Here is a 19,917-nt window from a genome sequence, read left to right on the forward strand (position 1 = left end):
GGTGGTCAGATGTTGTAATTGTTCATGAGTTTTTCATACCTGTACTTTTAAACCTAAAGTATCATCTACATCAACTACCATTGCCTCCTTTTATATACTTGGTGGAAACCTAAAATTCACTCTCTCAACAAAGTTCGTTGAATACTTACCATGTGCATTTTAAATAAATATTTATTGTAGATTAGTGATGGATATTTATACTGAGTCACACAAATTTATATATGAATCAGAGAACTTCCTGGGAGATTAATTCATGGGATGTTTGAAAGATGGCTGATCTAAACATAAAATCAATTGTCCAATTTTTATTGCCCCAAATCTGTTTGTATTTTGTCAAGAGCTGCTAAGTTTATATTTGATGTAAATACCTATTAAGGAATATTTTAACATGTAATTTGAGTCATTTATTATTGTTGTTGCTATGAAGTTTAGACATATTTATGGCCAACATAGCCTAGTGAGAAATGAATGTTGGTTTTAAAAACTATCTACTTTTTAAAAATAAATTTCACTCACTGCAACAATTTTCTTAAGGAAATAGATGATCAAGATATAGATTTTAAGAAGTGTTTTTATATCCCAAAATAATTACCATAAAATAATTTAAATTATTTCTGGCATTTTCTTCAAAAGATGCTCAAAGAAGATTTTGTTAAATAGTTTACATAATAAACCTTAAAGTTTGGGAGGTGTGTGTGTCTATGTTTTACAAGGTGATCCCTTCATGCAGACCTTTCTTCTTATCCCTTAGCTCCCCATAACTCTCTTTCTAACCCAGTACCTATTAGCGCCTCTGCTTGTTCCATTTGTTTGTTTAACAGATATTTTCTGAGTGCTTACTCTGTATTAGATGTGATTAATTTTACTTAAGTTCATTGTAGTAGTGCATTTGTGCTTGGACATATTAAGCTTTTATTCTATATTTTCATTTTTGGAATCCATGCAGTTAGTTCATACAGCAGTAACCAATTCAGATCTGCTACTAAGTTAAAATCGTGACATAAACTTACTTTTAGCCTCTTTTCTCTTTTAGTTACATTGTCCAAATTTTCTGTGTCATTGTTTCTTACAGGTATGCTGGAGCAATGGAAAGATTGCAGGCAGAGACTGAACTTATTAATAGGGTAAATAGTACTTACCTTGTGAGGCACAGGACCAAAGAGTCAGGAGAATATGCAATTAGCATTAAGTAAGTAGGACAAGTACTTTTACAGAAATAGATTTCCTGTTTTCATAATTGCATAGACCATATGACATGTATAACACTAAAGTTGAAAACCAACTCTCTAATTGCAGCAGAAATAATGCATCTATCCAGACAGTTCATTAATACTTGAAAATATCTGTTAGAAAAACAGTAATAAGTGTTATAGGCTGCTAATTGGCATATTAGATTTCTTTCATAACATTGTATTTTTGTTGATTGGATGTGTATATTTATTTCTAATAAATTCTAGTAGTATACGTTACTAGATGTTGTTTTATTTTGTTTTTATATATTCTCAAAGTGAATTTACTGAACAAATTGGAAATAAAGATTAGCTTAAATCTTCCTCAGCCCTTCTCTTCACCTCAAATATTGCTTGTATCTTTAACCAATCTAGTAAATATATTTTGTTAATTAGCTGTCACCAGTGTATTGGCATAGGTATATATTTTGTCTTCAGAATTAATTCCTATAATGTTATTGGGGCTTGCCCTCTGGTAATTATTGATTTCTACTGATTAAAAACACATTTATATTCATAAGTTATTCATCGCCCACAGGTATAATAATGAAGCAAAGCACATCAAGATTTTAACAAGAGATGGCTTTTTTCACATTGCAGAAAATAGAAAATTTAAAAGTTTAATGGTAAGAATTGATTAGTTCTTTTCAATCAGGAGTTTTTATTTATTTATTTATTTCTGTTATTGGGTCAGTGTTAATTCTGTAGTTCCTTGGAAATTTTGCTCATTGAAAAGTTATTTAAAGAGAGCCATACTGTAATGTGCAGCAGAATCTTGAAAACTCTGATCTTAAGAACTCCAGTTGTGGTTTATGTTGCTTTAATCATACATTTTATTGTAAATTAAGCTTGTGTAATTTAGAAAATCTTTCAGAGCTTACATTATTTTTTATTCTTAGTGAAAGCAGTAAAAACCATTTCCATACAAGTGCAGTCAACTTTCTGTTAGTTGTGTGAAGTTCGCTGTGGTTTTGAATGATATGAATTTCTTTCCTATTCATCTTTCCTTTGCCCCTTCCTCATTACTCAGGCAGAGAAAGAGATTTCAAATTATAACATAAAAATATGTAATTAGCAAAATACCCTTCACATTTAGGCTCATTTAATATGAAGTGCAATATAAAATCAAATTTAAAAGCTTTTTGCCTTTCTGCTATTTTTAATTTTCTGTGCTATGGTTCTCCTCTATTACCTTGGATAATTAAGCATTAGCAGTGCAACATTTTTACAACACAACAGTTGATATTTCATAGGAATTTTATATTTAGATAGAAAAAGTATATTGTTGCCAAGTCATTGCATACAAATAAAAAACGATTAGGTTCATTCTCATTCTTTTCTTAAAATGATTTTAAGTAATTGTATTATTATATAAGAATCATGTGTATATAGTATATAAACAATGCATGTATGTCATTACCTGTGCATTGCTGGTGGTAAAGAAAAAATGCACATTTCCTTAAAACTGGTCTCAAATCTTTGTTTCTCTAGTTTGGTAGAGTTTCTTGTGATAATGAAGATTTTGGATGCAGGACATAAGATGCATTTGTAGCATTCAGCTAAGTACTTTGAGTAACGTTGGTAAGGGCCACTCATTGATTGAACCATCAATCAAATGATACGTACTGCATCCATTCAGAAAACATCTCAAAGCATTTTGCAGATGTTAACATTAAAGTTAAAACTGAGTTTGAGAGCCACACACAAAAAAGACCAGTTTAAAAGTTGTGTCTAAAAATTTTGACTTGCTTCAAGACAAGGTTCCATGTTTTAAAGATATTGAGGACCCTTAAGTTGAAAGCTAGGTAAGAAGAGCTTTTTGGACAAAAATATCACATTCCCTCTTCAAACATTGAAGATGGGCAGCGAGAATATGCCCAGGAAACTGTAAACTCTGTCAAATTGGTACCCAAGATCTAGGCATCCACTCTGCTGGAAGTGACTTACGTTCTGTTGGAACATTCAGACTGTGCACAGAGAGAACGGGACCTGAGGAGGTTCCTCATAAAATGAAAATCTAGGAGGGAAGTGGCAAGTGGATGCACAAATAATGAATGGCAGACCCAGCAGAGACATGATAAAAGCATGCACGGGGGGTCTCCACATCTCTGCAAGACACACCAGCTTGCACCTTCACCTGTAGAACTTCCTTGGATGGTAATGAGGCTGCTCCACAGTGTTATAGTTAATATGGGACTTAAAAAATGCTGCAGGGCCAAAGATGAGGACCTGTCTTACAGACTTTGAAAGTATCAAAAAGAATTCCCATCAGAGGAGACAGGTTAAAGGATGAAAAGAATATATTCTGAAAAGAGCTAATCAATTCAGCTTTGTGTCACTTGGGTTCAGCTCAAGAAAGTTCCTTGGCACTAAGGCTAGATGTGAAAAACCTGTAATACCACAGTGACCTGAAATAGTGGATGTAGGTCCTTGAGTTCCTGTCTACATATAAAGCTGTGATTACCTTAAAAACAACAGAGACACAGAATTTGGGTAGTTTGTCCCAGGGAGCAAGAGACATTTCTACAATGATGCTCTGAATAAGGAATTTAATGTGCTTGTTACAGTACTAAATAAACTTCCCTAACTTTGTTGTTCTGTTAAGTTCCGTAGAGTTGGTTCCAACTTGTGACAACCCTGTATAGGATTTCCAAGGAGTGACTAGTGAATGTGAACCGCCGTCTTGCTATTCAAACCAACCTTGTGGTCCAATACTTAATCCTAAATGCCCCACCAGGACTCCATTATATAGGATGTCTAAAGTAGCAGAAATACCACTGTTAGAGATGCATGCATGTATTTCTCCCCTCCGTATCTGGGAATATTTCATAAGGAAGTGCATAGTCCAGTGGTCACCAGATGAGAATAAGAATTAACAACAAAATTACCATGATACTAAAACCTATTAATAAAATAATTGTATAAATGGGGGGAAGGGTGGAGAAGAATAAAGACAAGGGACTAAACCTCTCAGTATCAGAAAAATACTTTGGCTGGGTTTAGCAAATATTGGTTTAAATTACTTAGGGTAAATTGAAAAGACCATGGCTTGGGTCAAGTGCACCTTAGTCTTCAAAGGGATATCTTTGCTTTTTAACACATGGTTGTTGTTGTTTAAGTGCCATCAAGTTGGTTCCAACTCATAGCAACCCTCTCTAGGGTTTATGAGGAGCAACTGGTAAGTTTGAACTGCCGACCTTGCAGGCTCTTTAACACCTTAAAGAGGTCTTTTGCAGCAGATTTTCTCAGTGCAGTAAGTTGTATGATTTTCTCTTTTATCTTTCTCCATTTATCATAATGTTGCTTTTGGTCCAGTTGTGAGGATTTTTGTTTTCTTTATGATTAGGTGTAATCCATAATGTAGCAATTTGAAAATGATTAAGTCCATCTGCATCAAGAAGAACTCCTTAGCATGCTGCCCTTTGAACCTATGTGGAAAAGTGTCACATGGATACTTGATAGGAAAGGCCTGGTTCTGTTGGATGGAGATTGAAGGTTAACAGGTTAACTGTAGCATGATTATTATTTGTTGTTGTTAAGTGCTATCGGTTCTGATTCATAGTGACCCTGTATAGAGTTTCCAAGGAGCGGCTGGTGAGCTTGAACCGCCAACCGTGTGGTTCAGACCAACCTTGCACTCCAATGCATTAACCCACAGCGCCACACTCTAAATCAAGATTACAGGGCCTCAAGAAATTCCCATTATAAGTAAGCAGCAGTCTGTGGTTTTAAGGCGTTTCTAAAGAATAATTCCATATCCTTCCATCTTCGGTATGAAAGTTATATTCTTTTACCTTTGAAGCTTGTTAGAGCCTGAAATTAAATTTTAATATGCGAAAGGATGTAAAATGAAAGCATACTCTAGAATTTATTTTAAATTAGCCAGTTTCTCAATGAGAAGATCAGTCTTACATGGTTATGACCTAACTTTTCCCTCCTGGGTTTCAGTGGCTTAGTTAATCACAATCTTTGTTTTTCTTAGTCATTAAATTCAAATTCTAAATGAATTTCTGCATCCAGATTACAAGGCATTAATTTTGTTCTAATTTTCATGTATGCCAGACAATCCATGTCCAAATGCTGTTTATAAACCATCTCCATTGCCTGTTTCCTTGGTAATTGGAATGACTGGCTCTCACTCATTATTTTTCAGAGAGCCTTGAATTGTTGACACTGCTGTGTCTTTGTGAGATAAGAAAAGCTTAGCAATGTCTTTTGTCTAGAGTCTTATTATTTACTTGTAGTACCTGAAGGTCAATGACTACGAAAGCAGGCCTGGATTAGACTGACTGAAACACAGAAAGCATAGAGGCATAAATTGGAAAAGACCCACAGTGGCACTATTTAATTCTGTCCAATTCAAAACATGGAGGAAGATTTACCCTCCTAAGACTGTAAAAATGAAGCTAAAATATCTTCTGTGTTTAATGAAGTGATGAAGTGTTTTGCAGCATACAAAACAAAATGACCTTGGTAGTGGTAGTGGTGATGTGCCCTGGAGTCGGTTCCAGGATTTCTGAGTCTGTAAATCTTTATGGGAACAGAAAGTCTCATCTTTCTCCCTCAGAACCACTGGTAGTTTCAAACAGCTGACTTTGAGGTTAGCAGCCTGACTCACAACTACTACGCTACCAGAGGTCCCTTGTCAAGTCATTTTCCTCTGCCCTAAATTTGTGGTGGGTGAGTGTGAAATGATTATCGTCTTCTTTTAATATGACAATTCTATGGCTTCTAGACAACTTCACATACACATGTAATTTATAAAATTCCTACTACAAAATCACATCAAAGTTCTCTGTTATTAGTCTAGAACTCCTTTCAGTTTTATTTTTATATCTTTGCTAAAGAGGATACATTTTACTTAATTTTTAAAACAAGACAGAAAGAAAACCTACTCTTGGGTATCATTTTCCTCAATAACACACATATATCTACATGTACATTTCTATCATAGACCTTATACCATTTTGACTTATGCATTTACAATTAAATAGTAATGTTGGTCACTAAGAATTTATTTCCAGAATCATGTTAAAAATCACCATAAAAACAAATGCCATTTTCTGGTCATTGAAGTCATTTTGAAGATACTTAGAGAAACTTCTATCTAGTATTTTGTCTTTCTGAATCCTCAAATTCCATAGTTCTTTTCTTTCATCAAGGACATTCATGATATGGGTCCTAGGAAGGAAGGGATTTTAAATACAAGTTTATTGTTGTTACTGTGAAGTACCATCCAGTTGGTTCTGACTAATAGCAATGCTGTATAGGATTTCCAAGGAGTAGCTGGTGGGTTTGTACCCCTGAGCTTTCATTAGCAATCGATTGCTTATTCTAATGCACCACATTTGGACCCCTAAAAGTTTAGATGTAACATATAAAAAGACCCTAGTATCTTATGCCTAGGAAAACAAAGCTCCGGATACATCACTGACAATTGTCAAATACCATACTTTATCTTTGCCCCCTTTATGTGTGTGTATGGAGTCCTGGTGTGGTACTGTGGGCTAATACATCAGACAGCAAAGTTGTTTGAACTTCAAGGCCAGTGGTTCAAGCTCACCAGCTGCTCCTTGGAAACCCTATACAGGGTCGCTATGGGTCAGAATCGACTCCACGGCACTTAACAACAACAACTCTGTAGATTTACATTTGCGAGGTACTGTTTGCTAGTGGTATGTAAAGGAGCACTGGTGATGCCATGGATTAAGTGTTGGCCTGCTAACTGAAAAGTTGTTGGTTCAAACTAACTTTCTGCTGCTCTGCAGGAGACAAATGATATAGTCTGCTTCCATACAGATGTGTAGCCTTGGAAGCCCTCAGAAGCAGTTCTGCTCTGCCCTGCAGAGTCGCAGTGAATCAGAATCAACTCAATGGCAGTGGGTTTTTTATGGTATAGTTCAGAGTCCAAGCTTTAGAGACAGATAGCAGCTACAATCCCTCGTCAATATAATGTCTGACTGCAATGTGAGCATTAAATAAGGTCAGTCTCCTAAGTTTCTTGTATGAAAATTGAACGAGATAGAACTATGTAAAGAACCTGCAGTATGAGACCATGTTAGCTGTGAAGATTATTCACATGGACCACACACTTAAGATCACTTTATATATTCTTTACTGTCATTTGTGAAATGGTTTTATTTATTTATTTTGGAATTTTTCTTTACTTTATTTATACAAAAAGACCTTAAAAGCAAGTCAGTAATGTAAGCAAGGATGATTACAGTATTTCAGGAGAGAAAGCTTAACCTGCCAAAAGAGGGTAAACAAATTTTTCCAGCATGATAGGAGGATGAATTTCTAGACAATGAGAGAATTCTCAGTTGTGCTTTTTCATAATAATTACACAGATACAATCACATAGGATCCAACAAGTGATTTAGAGATAAGACAGATATACTATGGTCTTGTTTTTTGTAATTAATGTTTTATTGTGAATTATGTGATAGTTTACATGGGAGAACATTAATTTTACATTCATTCCATCGTATATCGTTTCATTGCCATGGTTACATATTCATTCCATCGTATATCGTTTCATTGCCATGGTTACAATCCCCTCCATGCATCATAAATCAACCAACCCTGCAAGCCTGCCCCCTGGTCGTCAGCACACAGTCCCTCTCCCTCTCTGAGTCTAAAGACCCCAGCTGCTCCATCTTGCCATGTCTTCATCTCTGCCTTTGTCACTGCTTTGCTGGGTAGGATCCCGCTCTGGGCTCTTCTCCCTTGATGGTCCCAGGGACCTCCGCTCCTAGACTGCAAAGTTCATCACTCCCCTCCTTGCCACAAAATGTCTACCTTTACATTTCCAACCCTCACAATCAGTCCTGATAACAATTATTCACTATTGTATCCCCGTCTCCTTTCATCAGCCCAACCTAGACAGATTGGATACTACTCAGTGGAGATTCTACCTTCCTCCATGCCCTCTGGATCTAGGTTCCCTCTTGAAAGCTTATAAGCCAGTCACTTCTTGCCTTTTTAGCACCCCCACCACCACCACCACCACCACCACCACCACCTACTTTGGGTAGCCAATGTCCTTGGCCATCCCGGTCTGCTTTGTGTGTGGAGGGGGTGGGAATGATCCTTGCTATAAAGATTAGTTTCCTCTTTTAAACTAATGCATCCATAGGTGTAGGTCAAGTTTACCAAATTGTATCAGATTACTTTTTTTTCCCCTCTTCTTTCTTCTTCTAGTTGAGCTCTGATCACCCAGTCAATGAAGCCAGGTCAAGTGCGTATTATCTGCAAGTGTGGGTTTTCTTGTGAATATGCCCTTTCTTCTTATCAGCTGGACACTTCACTCTCCACTCTAGTCCTCTGTGTCAATGTCACTGACTCTGGGCTGAAGAGTCCCCAGGTATTGCCATACTGCTGGCCAACCAGGTCTCCACCCTGGTTCACAGGAGTCTATTAAGTGTTGTAGGGCTTAGCTTCCCTCACTTCCCCTTATTGGTGACAAACATGGTCACCAATCTGAGCGTGTATTCCCATTGAGTATTTGTCTTTGAAGGGGGTTTGCTCTGAAGGGACCCGACCCCCTGCCTTGATGTCTCCAGGGAGACATCTTGCTTGTTCTTGTAGTAATCAGTAGGTCTGCCTATATTGTTTTGTATTTTTCCTGTCAGTCTTTCTTTCAAGAAGTGTCTTCTGTTCTTCAAGCCAGGCTGGTCTGCCCATCCTTTCAAGTGGAAATTTCCCACCTCTGAAGATTCTGGATGTGGCTCAGGTTTCCACCTATAGTCTCATGTAATGCAGAGGCTGCGCAGGAGCCTCCTTCACTAGACATGTTGTAGCCCCATTTTAGGTATTCCAATCAGTTATAGGCAGAAGACAGACTTACAAGCTTTCTATGGTGATATTTCTGGCTATTCCTTTCTCTCCCCCTCCAGTGTCTATTTAGTAATGGTATGCAAGGGAAAACAAGATTCAAAAGACAGGCAATCATCTTAACATTATTTCCCCCCTTTTCCCCATTCCAGTCATCATCTAAATCCCTGTATCCCAGAGCCCTGTTGTTCCAAGGTTGTGCATACATCATTCTTTACCTTTGTCCCACTTAGCCCATGCAAACCTGCCTAATTTTTCTCCCATCCACTTTGTTCGTCCATTCCCCTCCCACTTCTTGTATATTGCCCCCCTCCCCAGCACCCAAATATCCTGTGTCTATTCCCTACACTGTGCTCCACCTTCCCCTCCTTCCCCTCACCCATAAAGTGTTCAGGTTTTATACTTCACTGTGTGTAAGTTTAGGCAGGTCATGTTTATCTAAAAATGTATCCATCTCTTCTAAGTTTTCAAATTTGTTGGAGTACAACTCTTCATAGTATTTTGTTATTATCCTTTGATTTCCTTTAGTTCCGTTGTGACATCACTCATGTGGTTTCTAATGCGTGTTGTTTGTGTCTTCTTCCTCTTTTCTTTTGTTAGGTTTTCCAATGTTATGTCAATTTTGTTAATCCTTTCAAAGAACCAGTTTCTTGTTCTGTTGATTCTTTCTACACTTTTTCTGTTTTCTATCTCATTTATTTCTGCTCTAATCTTTATTTCTTTTCTTTTGGTGGCTGTAGGTTCCCTCTGTTGTTCTCTTTCTAGTTGTTGTAGATGCTGTGTTAATGTGTTAATTTTGGTTCTTTCTTCTTTTCGGATGTGTGCATTTATTGCAATAAATTGTCCTCTCAGCATTGCTTTCACCATGTCCCAAAGATTTTGGTGTGTAGTGTTTTTGTTCTCATTTGTTTCTAGGAACTTTGTGAATTCACGTTTAATTTCTTCTACTACCCAGTCGCTTTTCAGCAGGGTGTTATTCAATGTCCATGTATATGACTTTATTTCCTTGGTCTGTCTATTATTGATTTCTAATTTGATAGCATTATGGTCTGAGAAGATGCTTTGTAGTATTTTGATATTTGTAAATATATGAAGATTTATTTTGTGGCCTAAGATATGGTCTATTCTGGAGAATGTTCCATGTGCACTGGAATAGAATGTGTATTGTGCAGTTGTTGGGTTGAATGCTCTGTACATGTCAATGTGGTTTAGTTGGCTGATTGTGTTGTTTAGTTCTTCTGTGTCTTGGTCAAGTTTCTTTCTGGTTGTTCTATCCATTTTTGAAAGCGGTGTATTAAAATCCCCCACTATTATTGTAGATTCATCTATTTCTTCAAATCTATTAGAGTATGCTTTCTGTATTTTGGAGCTCTTTCATTGGGAGCATAGATATTTATTATGGTTATGTCATCTTGTTCAATTGTCCCTTTAATCATGAGATAATGTCCATCATTATCTATTATGCTGGTTTTTGCCTTAAAGTTTATTTATTTATTTATTTAATCAGAGATTAGTACTGCCACTCCTGTTCGTTTTTTATTGCAATTAGCTTGGTATATTTTTTCCATCCTTTGACTTTTAATCTGTTTTTGTCTGTGTGTGTGAAATGTGTCTCTTGCAGACAGCATATTGAAGGATCTTGTTTTCTTATCCATTCTGCCACGCTCCGTCTCTTAACAGGTGCATTTAAGCCATTTACATTCAGTGTAATTATCGATACGTATGGATTAATTGCTGCCATTATGTTTGTTTCTTTGTGGTGTAGCTGCTTTCTTTGTTCTGTGTGTCTTCCTTTGTTAAGTTCATGGTTTTTATGTTCTTTCTTGTGAGTTTCCTCATAGTTTTAATGTTTCCATGTTCTTGGATTTTCATTTTCTTGGTATGTTGTGAAAGTGTTAATTTTCTTTGAGGTTGTTTTATAGTCCATTAACTTTTCTCTCCATTTATTGCAGTCTATTTTATCCTGTAATCTACCTCACCTTCTTACCAGCTGGATCTCTGTCCTACGTGTTTACCTTCTTTTATATTGTACTTGGTTTGATCATAGACTGGCCTCTCAGATTCTCTGAGTTTGTTCTTATAGTTTTGTTCTTTTCTTGACTTTTCCTTCTGTCAATTTAATTCTGGGAAGTGCTGCCACACATGTCATTCTCTGGTTGTTGTCTGTTCTTGTTGGTTCTCAATCCATAGAACTCCCTTTTGGATGTTTTGTAGCGCAGGGTTGGCTTTGGTAAAGTCCCTTAGCTTCTGTTAATCCTGGAATGTTTTGATTACACCGTCGTATTTGATTGTTAGTTCTTATTCTGGCTGCTCTATCGAAAACCTCCCTTCTTGGCTGTTCTTCAGTGTAAGTCAGGCCATGGTGAAACCTCCCCCTATTCTCCCCATGGGATATACAAAAGGTAATTCTCTCTCCTGGCTTGGAATTCCCCTGACCCCTCGCTTCATACAAGGGTGAGAACTCCTCTAGGGCAGGAACCTTATTTTTGTAAACTTTGTGACCCTTGTATTCCACAATATAGTCCACAGTTCATTCTAAGTTTGCTCATAAATTATAAATAAATTATTGATAATACTAGTTTTCTTCTTTAAGTGTTTTTTTTGTTGGTTTTTTTGTTGTTGTTGTTTTCTGCCTGATTTATTTATTTGGGTACTTTCTACCATAACCATAGGTATTAAGCTGATAGTAGTGTGACTTTTAGAGGGAATGTGTTTAATTTTTCACAGTGTTTGTTTTAAAGATTAGTACTGTCATCATAATGCCAAATAGCTGGATTAAAAGTGCTTTTGATTTCAAGTTTATTTCTGATATTTCTATGAAATTATATATGTGCAGTTCTTATCTAATTGTAAGATATACTTTTTCTGTTTTGAATGAATTCTTACTCAAATTCAGTTTAAAGTAGAAACATTAAGATTTGTGCAGAATCAACAAAACCAGCATCTCAAAAGAGATTTCCTGAAGTTTTTAGTCTGAAAGATGGCTATTATATTAGGCTTGGATGTATTGAAGACAAATTATTTATAAAAGAAAATTGTAAATAACTACATTATTGCTCTCTATGAGTACCAGATGATACACTGAGTTTCAGCATGGACACTAACACTTCACCATAAAACATTTGTGGTTTATAAACTTTGGTTGACCTTAGAAAAGTACATTTATGATCAAGATTGTTTTTCCACCATTTAAAAAATAAATGCAGGAAACTTGAAATTGCTATATATTCAGCAAACAGCTGTTCTCTTTGTTAGTGTTTAGAAAGGCAAGTATGTCGTAAATAAGAACAATAATTACTACTTTGAAATTGAAGTTTGGTATGGTTTCTTTTTATCTACCACATTTGATTGAAGACTAACAGGATGTTTTATATCCATGAGTAACAATAGGCGGTAACTCACATTATAAGTGGACTAAGTAACAAGTACTGGTACAGCACTGTAAGATAATGCAAAGTTGGTTTGAACTGTAAGATCAGAGGTTCAAGCTCATCAGCTGCTCCTCAGGGTCACTATGAGTCAACACTTAACAACAATAACAACAAGTAACAAGGACAATTACTAAAACGGTACCAAGTATATCAAGAAAAGCAGGAAAAAGTGGTCATTTGCCTACTCTTCCATATACTTGTGGAGAACTTAGAATTAGTGGATCATTCTTAATAGTGCATAGGATTATATGTCAAGGAGTTCATGTGTTTGAGGACAGAAGTATCCTTATCAAAAATAATTCTTCATCCATTTCCCTGAAGGAACTTGTGGAATACTACAAGCATCATTCTCTTAAAGAAGGGTTCAGAACCTTAGATACAACTCTACAATTTCCATACAAGGAGCCAGAACATTCAGCTGGACAGCGGGGTAACAGAGCAGGCAATAACTGTGAGTATTGTCATTTAAAATACAATATGCTGCCTCTTAGAGATTGGAGGAACAATAACACTGAACATCTTCATTCCAAATTAAAAATATAACCATTTAATATTTTAATGCATTCAACAAGGATTTTTATTTTGCTGGAGCTAAGCAGAATCAGATGGACCAACAGGTTTATGAACATATCTAGTTTTATTTCTTTGTGCCAAATTAAAAATCATGTTTATGCTCAGAAACCCATCAGAAATATGAAGGGTATGTTAATTTGCAAGCTTTGTACTTTTCACTGACTTTTATATTGGCCAAACTCTTTCTGACTTACACATAATGTTTGTGGTCATAATGCTGTTTGAGTATTAGTATGTAATCATGGCTGCTGCACAGTTCTTCAGTCTAGTATCTCAACTCTGCTATGATGCTATTGCAATGATTCATTTATTATATTAGGGATTTTGAAGTGACTAAAAGTATTTTGGTTCTCTGATGGAACTAATAGTCAGCTATTCCTATCTATCTATCTATCTATCTATCTATCTATCTATCTATCTATCTTTCTATCTATCTATCCATATGCCACTTTCTCTCTGAATGAGCAATGTGCCACAACTAATCACAGAAGAATAGCATGCAAACAGTATCATGTCATAATGTGAGTTCAAACCAAAAACTTCTCTCATCATTGTTTAATGCCATGTAACCTTCCTGGAGGTAATTACATTATGTTACATGAACAGAACATTGTGATGGAAAATGCTGTGAAGGAAATGTGACATAAACCCTTACTTTGATACCTTCTTTTAGTCAATTAAAAAACAACACTTTATAGGTATTTGAAAAAATAAGTTTGCTTCAGGGTAATATAAATTTAAGAGTCCTGGTGTGGTGCTGCAGGTTAATGCACTGGACTGCAAGGTCAATTTAAACCACAGGGTCAGTGATTCCAGCTCACCATCCACTCCTCGAAAACCCTACACAGGGTCGCTATGAGTCGGAACTGACTCTACAGCACTTAACAACAATACAATTTAACTTTTCCCCCCTAAAAGCAGAAACTAAAAAGGAAACAGACTCCAAAATAAAGTAATACATACATGTATATAAATAAATAAAATACATACATGTATATAAATAAAGTAATAAATACATGTAATTTGTTCCATAGACTCACAGATTGTTGGGTTTTTGTTTTGTATTTTTTTGTTTTGTATTTTGTATTTGAATAACCTAAATACTGTTCAGGAACTCTGGTGGCACAGTGGATAAGCACTCAGCTGCTAACTGAAAGGTTGGTAGTTCAAACCCACCAGCTGTTTTCACGGAAGAAATTTGTGACAGTCTGCTTCAGTGAAGATTTACAATCTTCTCTTTTCTATTGGGTCAAAATGTGACTGAATCAACTTAACTGCAGATGGTTTTTGGTTGGGATGGATGTTTTCCTCACTGGAATTAGTGGTAAATGCTGCCACCAGTGCAAAGAAATCAGTAAGAGCACATTTTATTTTATTTTTTGCTTCCTATTTGCTTTTATTTAGAAGAAACCATCCTGAAATCAACCACATGTCTGAGTCCTAATACAAACATACCAAATATCACCATCAACCTTTTGCTACAGCTCCTAATCTTTCCAACCTTCTGGACATTTGTCATGCAGCAAACCATTTTATTTTTAAAGTTTAAATTTATATTTTTATTTTAACCCAATATTGCCCAACCTGTTATATTGACCATAAAGCTTGCTAATTCAAAACTGGACAATTTCCCTTGAAAACAAAACAAAACACAATTTTCCTAAAATTTCATAAAAGTCTATCAAAATTACAACCTTTGTTCCTTGCATGAAATGTATAATTTTCAGGTGTTTTTTCTTTGCATTCTCACCAGCAAGGAAGGAAACACACTCAAAAAAACTTGCCAAGGAGGTCAATTATACTGAAAATTCTGTTGTGTTGTTCACTTAATTCTAGAAAACCAAGGGAGTGTTTGTGCAGAGAGGAAGGGAGCAGCAAGGAGCACAGATGTGCCATTCTAGGTGGGGATCTCATTAGCCTTCACATGTCACTACGTGATGTACTCCCAGACACTTTGTGTCAGAGCCTGGCATATGTAGGTGCTCAAAGACTGTTGTTGTCTACTGATGAATGAAGTTGCCAAATTTAAAATGGTATCTCTGGTGTTTAATGAAGTATTTAATGTTCAAAGTCATCTGGACACTAATCGTAAGAAAATTACAAGCTTTTTTTTTTTTTTTTCCCCTTCTTCTTAAGCCTAGTCAATAGAATTATTTTGAACATCTGTGCTAGCTGCAGGGATATTATTTAAAATATAATGATCTTATCAGTTCAGACATCCTACCCAATCCTTTTAAGAAACTCTGGCAACATAAATCAGGTCACCAAAAAATCCTCTAGTAATTGAGAATGAAAAGCAAATCATTGAAAATTTAATGTTTATTATAGTCGTTTTGTTTTGTTTTGTTTTCACCTATTGTCTATTTACTTACTCAACAAAGATATATTAAATACCTGGTAGCGTACTGGTGACGAGTCAGGCTGCTAACCTCAAGGGCAGCAGTTTAAAACTACTAGCTGTTCCATGGGAGAGAGATGAGGCTTTCTGCTCCAGTGAAGATTTACAGCCTCAGAAACCCTATGCAGCGTCACTATGAGTCAGAACTGACTCCACGGCACATAACCACCATCACCAACATAGGATAAGGAAAGTACTGTTTTAGGTTCTGGGATTCAGCAGTTAAGAAGATAATGTCTTTGTCCTTATAGGACTTGAGCTCTATAACGCAAACATTTAATGTCCTCTGCTACTAATCGAAAGGCTGGGTGTTCAAATTCACCCAGAGGTACTTTGGAAGAAAGACCTTTTTATCGACTCCCAAAGAATTAGCCATTGAAAACCATATGCAGCATAGTTCTACACTGACACACATGAGATCGCCATGAGTCAGAATTGACCCCATAGCAACTAGTTGGTGCTTACGTGTTAATGGGAAATCTCAGGCAGGTCTGTATTGAAGGAGTTTCATATGTTTATGTTTGTTGACCTCGATCATAAAGTGAAGTGAAGGAAGTGAGAAATGTGATTGTACGATGGTTGACAGTCCAAGATTATTCCATCATACCGCAAAGCAGAGTTAAAATCTTAGAACTTAGGATACTACCCCAGTCTTGTATTTACTTTATGCTGCCTTTCTACAAAATGGGAAGAACACTAATGTGCTTCTGACACTTAAACAAGATACTTAGTGTAAGGCACTTAGTCCATTGGCTTATACATGATACCGAAAACCATAAACTCATTGCTATCAGGTTGGTTTGAACCACTTATCACTTTTACCACTTCTACAACTATTATTATGGCTACTACTAACTCTTCTGGCGTTCTGGTGTGGCACTGTGGGCTAATGCATCAGACTGCAAAGCCGTTTGAACTGCAAGGTCGGTGGTTCAAGCTTACTACCTGCTCCTTGGAAAACCTATACAGTGTTGCTATGGGTCAGAATCCACTCGATGGCATTTAACAACAGTAACAACAACATTAACGCTTCTAACACCATGAGCACTTTCCAATATTTCTAAGCCTTGAATAATTTTACTTAATATTATGTATGGCAGTGTGCATCTTTGCTTTTATGACTATAAAAATACAACTAGTATTGTATACCAAGTCTTGATTAAGAATTAACCTTAATTGAAACACTGTTTTGATTTTTATGCATGATGTACTTTGCAGTAAGTGATGAGAAAGGAATGCTACATATTATGCTTAGAAAGATTGCTTCAGACATCTCTACACAGGGTGATCTTGTGATTTCATAGTCCTCCTGACCAGTTAATTAGCACTCTAGGTATGCCACTAATATAACCTAAAAATAACTTAACAGAAAGCATCACCTTGGGCTACTGAATTGGAGAAGACACTGTAATCTTCATTACCTCTCAAAGACCTTGGGGGAGTGTAGCAGGAATGCTAAAGCCCAGGATTTGCCTCAGTTCTGAGAAGGAAATGGATTTTGGGCAAGGAGCACAGCATGTCTAGGCTAGGGGGCAGTTGTGGGTAAGGCTGTCTTCCAGGGTGATAGGAATTTTATGTTTGAGTTTGGAACAATGAAGAATGGTTCTGTAAGAGAAGTAAAAGGGAGGTAGAAAGAGAAAACTCTGACATAGAAGAGAGCTGTTGTGCTTCCCCTAAAAAATGGTGTGGCACTATGGAAAGTGCCCTGTTTGGTGAGTTTGTAAGAAAAAATTATTTTCCGAAAATATAGCAAACCTGATTTAAACTATTTCAGGTGTGCATTGAGGGCTTGCATTGGAAAGGCACAGAAATGACTTTTGCCTTTCTTGCTCTCCAGTGAGCACTAAATTATTTTCAGGTCTGCCACTGGAAAGCTTTCTGACTTTAGGCAAGTCACTTAGCCTGTCTGAGTATCAGCTTTCTCACCTGATGAATGAGGAATGGAAGTACATAGGTATTATATTCTTTTAAAAATCACACCCTAGGTTTCTTTCTTGGTGTGAATGCCAGAGGATGTCAGGTGGAACGTTCATAGACCTAGGAAAATACACGGTAGGAAAATTCCCACAATTAGCTAATTTGTGACCTTTAGCAGATGTTCATTGTCAAATCTATTAATGAGATGGTTTCTAAATTCACGTGGGATATACATAAAATCATACTTTGGCTCTTGTGGACTTGTTTTTGTTTTCTTCAGCTTGAACTTGAACTTGCTGATGAGCAACTGATAGTCTATTCTGTAGTCAGCCCCTGGCCTTGTTCTAACTAAGGATGTTGAGTTTTTCCATTTTCTCTTCCTATAGATACAGTCAATTTTGATTTCTTTGTATTTCATTCTTTGAGGTCCATGTACATAGTTGCTATTTATATTGTTGAGAAAAGGTATTTCTAATGAATAGGTCATCTCAAGAAAAGGTTAGATACAATGAAAACTAATGACTGAAGACCAGACAAGTTGTGGGTTAATTTCAAGGACATTATATATGAAGAAAGCAAAATACCATTAAAAAGATAGGAAAGGAAAAAAAGAGAGAGAGAGAGACCAAAATGGATGTCAGAATAGACTCTGAAACTTGCTCTTGAATGTAGAATAACTAAAGCAAATAGAATAAATAATAACGTAAAATAGCTGAATATATTTCAAGAACAGTATGAGACAAAGTAAAGTATTATAATATGCAAAAGCCTGGAGTTAGGAAGCCAAAAGGAAGAACTTGCTTGGTATTTCTCATGCTGAGAGTATCAAAGAAAAATTCAAGTCTTGACTTGCAGCATTGAAGAATGGGCAAAATATTGAACAATGCATGAAGAATGCATCAAAAGAAGATGAAATACAGTCACTGTATCCACCCCTCCCAAAAAAGTTGGTCAATATTCAACCATTTCAGAAGGTACTATATGATCAAGGAACTATGATATTGAAGAAATGAGTCCCAGCTGCACTGAAGGCAATGGTGAAAACTAAGCCTTTAAGAATTGACGGATTATCAATGGAAACGATTTTTCAGCAAATGGATATACACTAAAGATATACTCTCATATAAATCAAGACATTTGGAAGACAGCTAGCTGAATGAAATAGATTGATATTCATTCCCATTCCAAAGAGTGGTGATCCAATGGAATGAGGAAATTATAGAACAATATCATTAATATCACATACAAGTAAAGTTATAGTAAAGATAATTCAAATTGGTTGCAGCAGTATATCAATAAGAACCTGCCAGAATTTCAGGCAGGTTTTAGAAGATGAATGGGAGATATCATTGCTAATGTCAGTTGCATCTTGGATGAAAGCAGAGAACACCAGAAAGATGTTTACCTGTGTTTTATTGACAATGTAAAGTCATTCAGCTTTGTGGATTATAACAGATTATGGATGACATTGAAAATAATAGAAATTCCAGAACACTTCATTGTGTTCATTCACAACTTGTACCTAAACCGAGAGGCAGTCATTCAAATAGAAAAATAAAAAAGGATGCTACATGGTTTAAAATCAGGACAATTGCACATCAGGGTTATAGCTTCTTACCATATTTATTCAGATTGTATGCTGAACAAATAATCTGAGAAAGTGGACTATATGAAGAATAATTCAGCTTCCGGATTGGAAGAAGACTCATTAACAACTTGTAGAATGCAGATGACACTACTTGCTTGCTGAAAATGAAGACAACTTGAAGCACTTATGGATGAAGATCAAAGATTATAGTCTTCAGTATGGATTACATATCAACAGAAGGAAAACCAAAATCCTCACAACTAGACCAAAAAGCAGCATCATGACAAATGGAGAAAATACTGAACTTGTCAAGGATTTTGATATACTTGGATCCAAAATCAACACCCAAAGAAAGAGCAGTCAAGAAATCACATAGCATATTGTATTGGGCAATTCTGTTACAAAAGACCTCCTTATAGATTAAAGAGCAAAGATGCCACCTTGAGTGTCTGATCCAAGCTGCGGTATTTTCAATATGCATGTGAAAACTGGACAGTGAAGAATACTGATAAAGAAGTGATGCCTTTGAATTGTGGTGTTGGTAAAGATTATTGAATATACCATGGACTACAAAAGCCCTGGTATGGCACTGTAGAATAAGCACTGAACTGCAAAGGGCTATTTGAACCACAAGGTCAGTGGTTCAAATCCACCAGAAGCTCCTCAGAAACCAGAAGCTCCTCACAGGGTCCCTATGAGTCTGTACCAACTCAATGGCACTTAATAACAACCAGAAGAAGGAACAAATCTATCTTAGAAGTACAGCAAGAATGAAAGAGTTGGTCTATGTATTTTAGACATATTGTCAGGTGGGACCAGTCCCTGGTCATGCTTCGTAAAGTAGATGGTCAGTGAAAAAGAGAACAACCCTCAATGAGATGGATTAACCCATTGACTCAACATTGAAACAAAGGCTCAAACATAGACATGATTGTGAGGATGCCA

At 36.3% G+C, this 19,917-nt stretch overlaps 1 protein-coding gene across 1 annotated transcript in view; it reads left to right on the forward strand.

Moving 5' to 3' along the window:
- VAV3 (vav 3 guanine nucleotide exchange factor) overlaps positions 1–19,917 on the forward strand; it is a 515,438-nt gene that overhangs the window by 476,282 nt on the left and 19,239 nt on the right. Inside the window, exons 23-25 of the mRNA XM_006865984.1 lie at positions 1,073–1,189; positions 1,768–1,855; positions 12,818–12,947. Coding sequence (XP_006866046.1) covers positions 1,073–1,189; positions 1,768–1,855; positions 12,818–12,947 — 335 coding nt within the window. The remainder of the gene's footprint in view (positions 1–1,072; positions 1,190–1,767; positions 1,856–12,817; positions 12,948–19,917) is intronic.

Source organism: Chrysochloris asiatica, unplaced genomic scaffold (genome assembly GCF_000296735.1).
Source record: "Chrysochloris asiatica unplaced genomic scaffold, ChrAsi1.0 scaffold00085, whole genome shotgun sequence".
Taxonomy (NCBI): Eukaryota; Metazoa; Chordata; class Mammalia; order Afrosoricida; family Chrysochloridae; genus Chrysochloris; species Chrysochloris asiatica.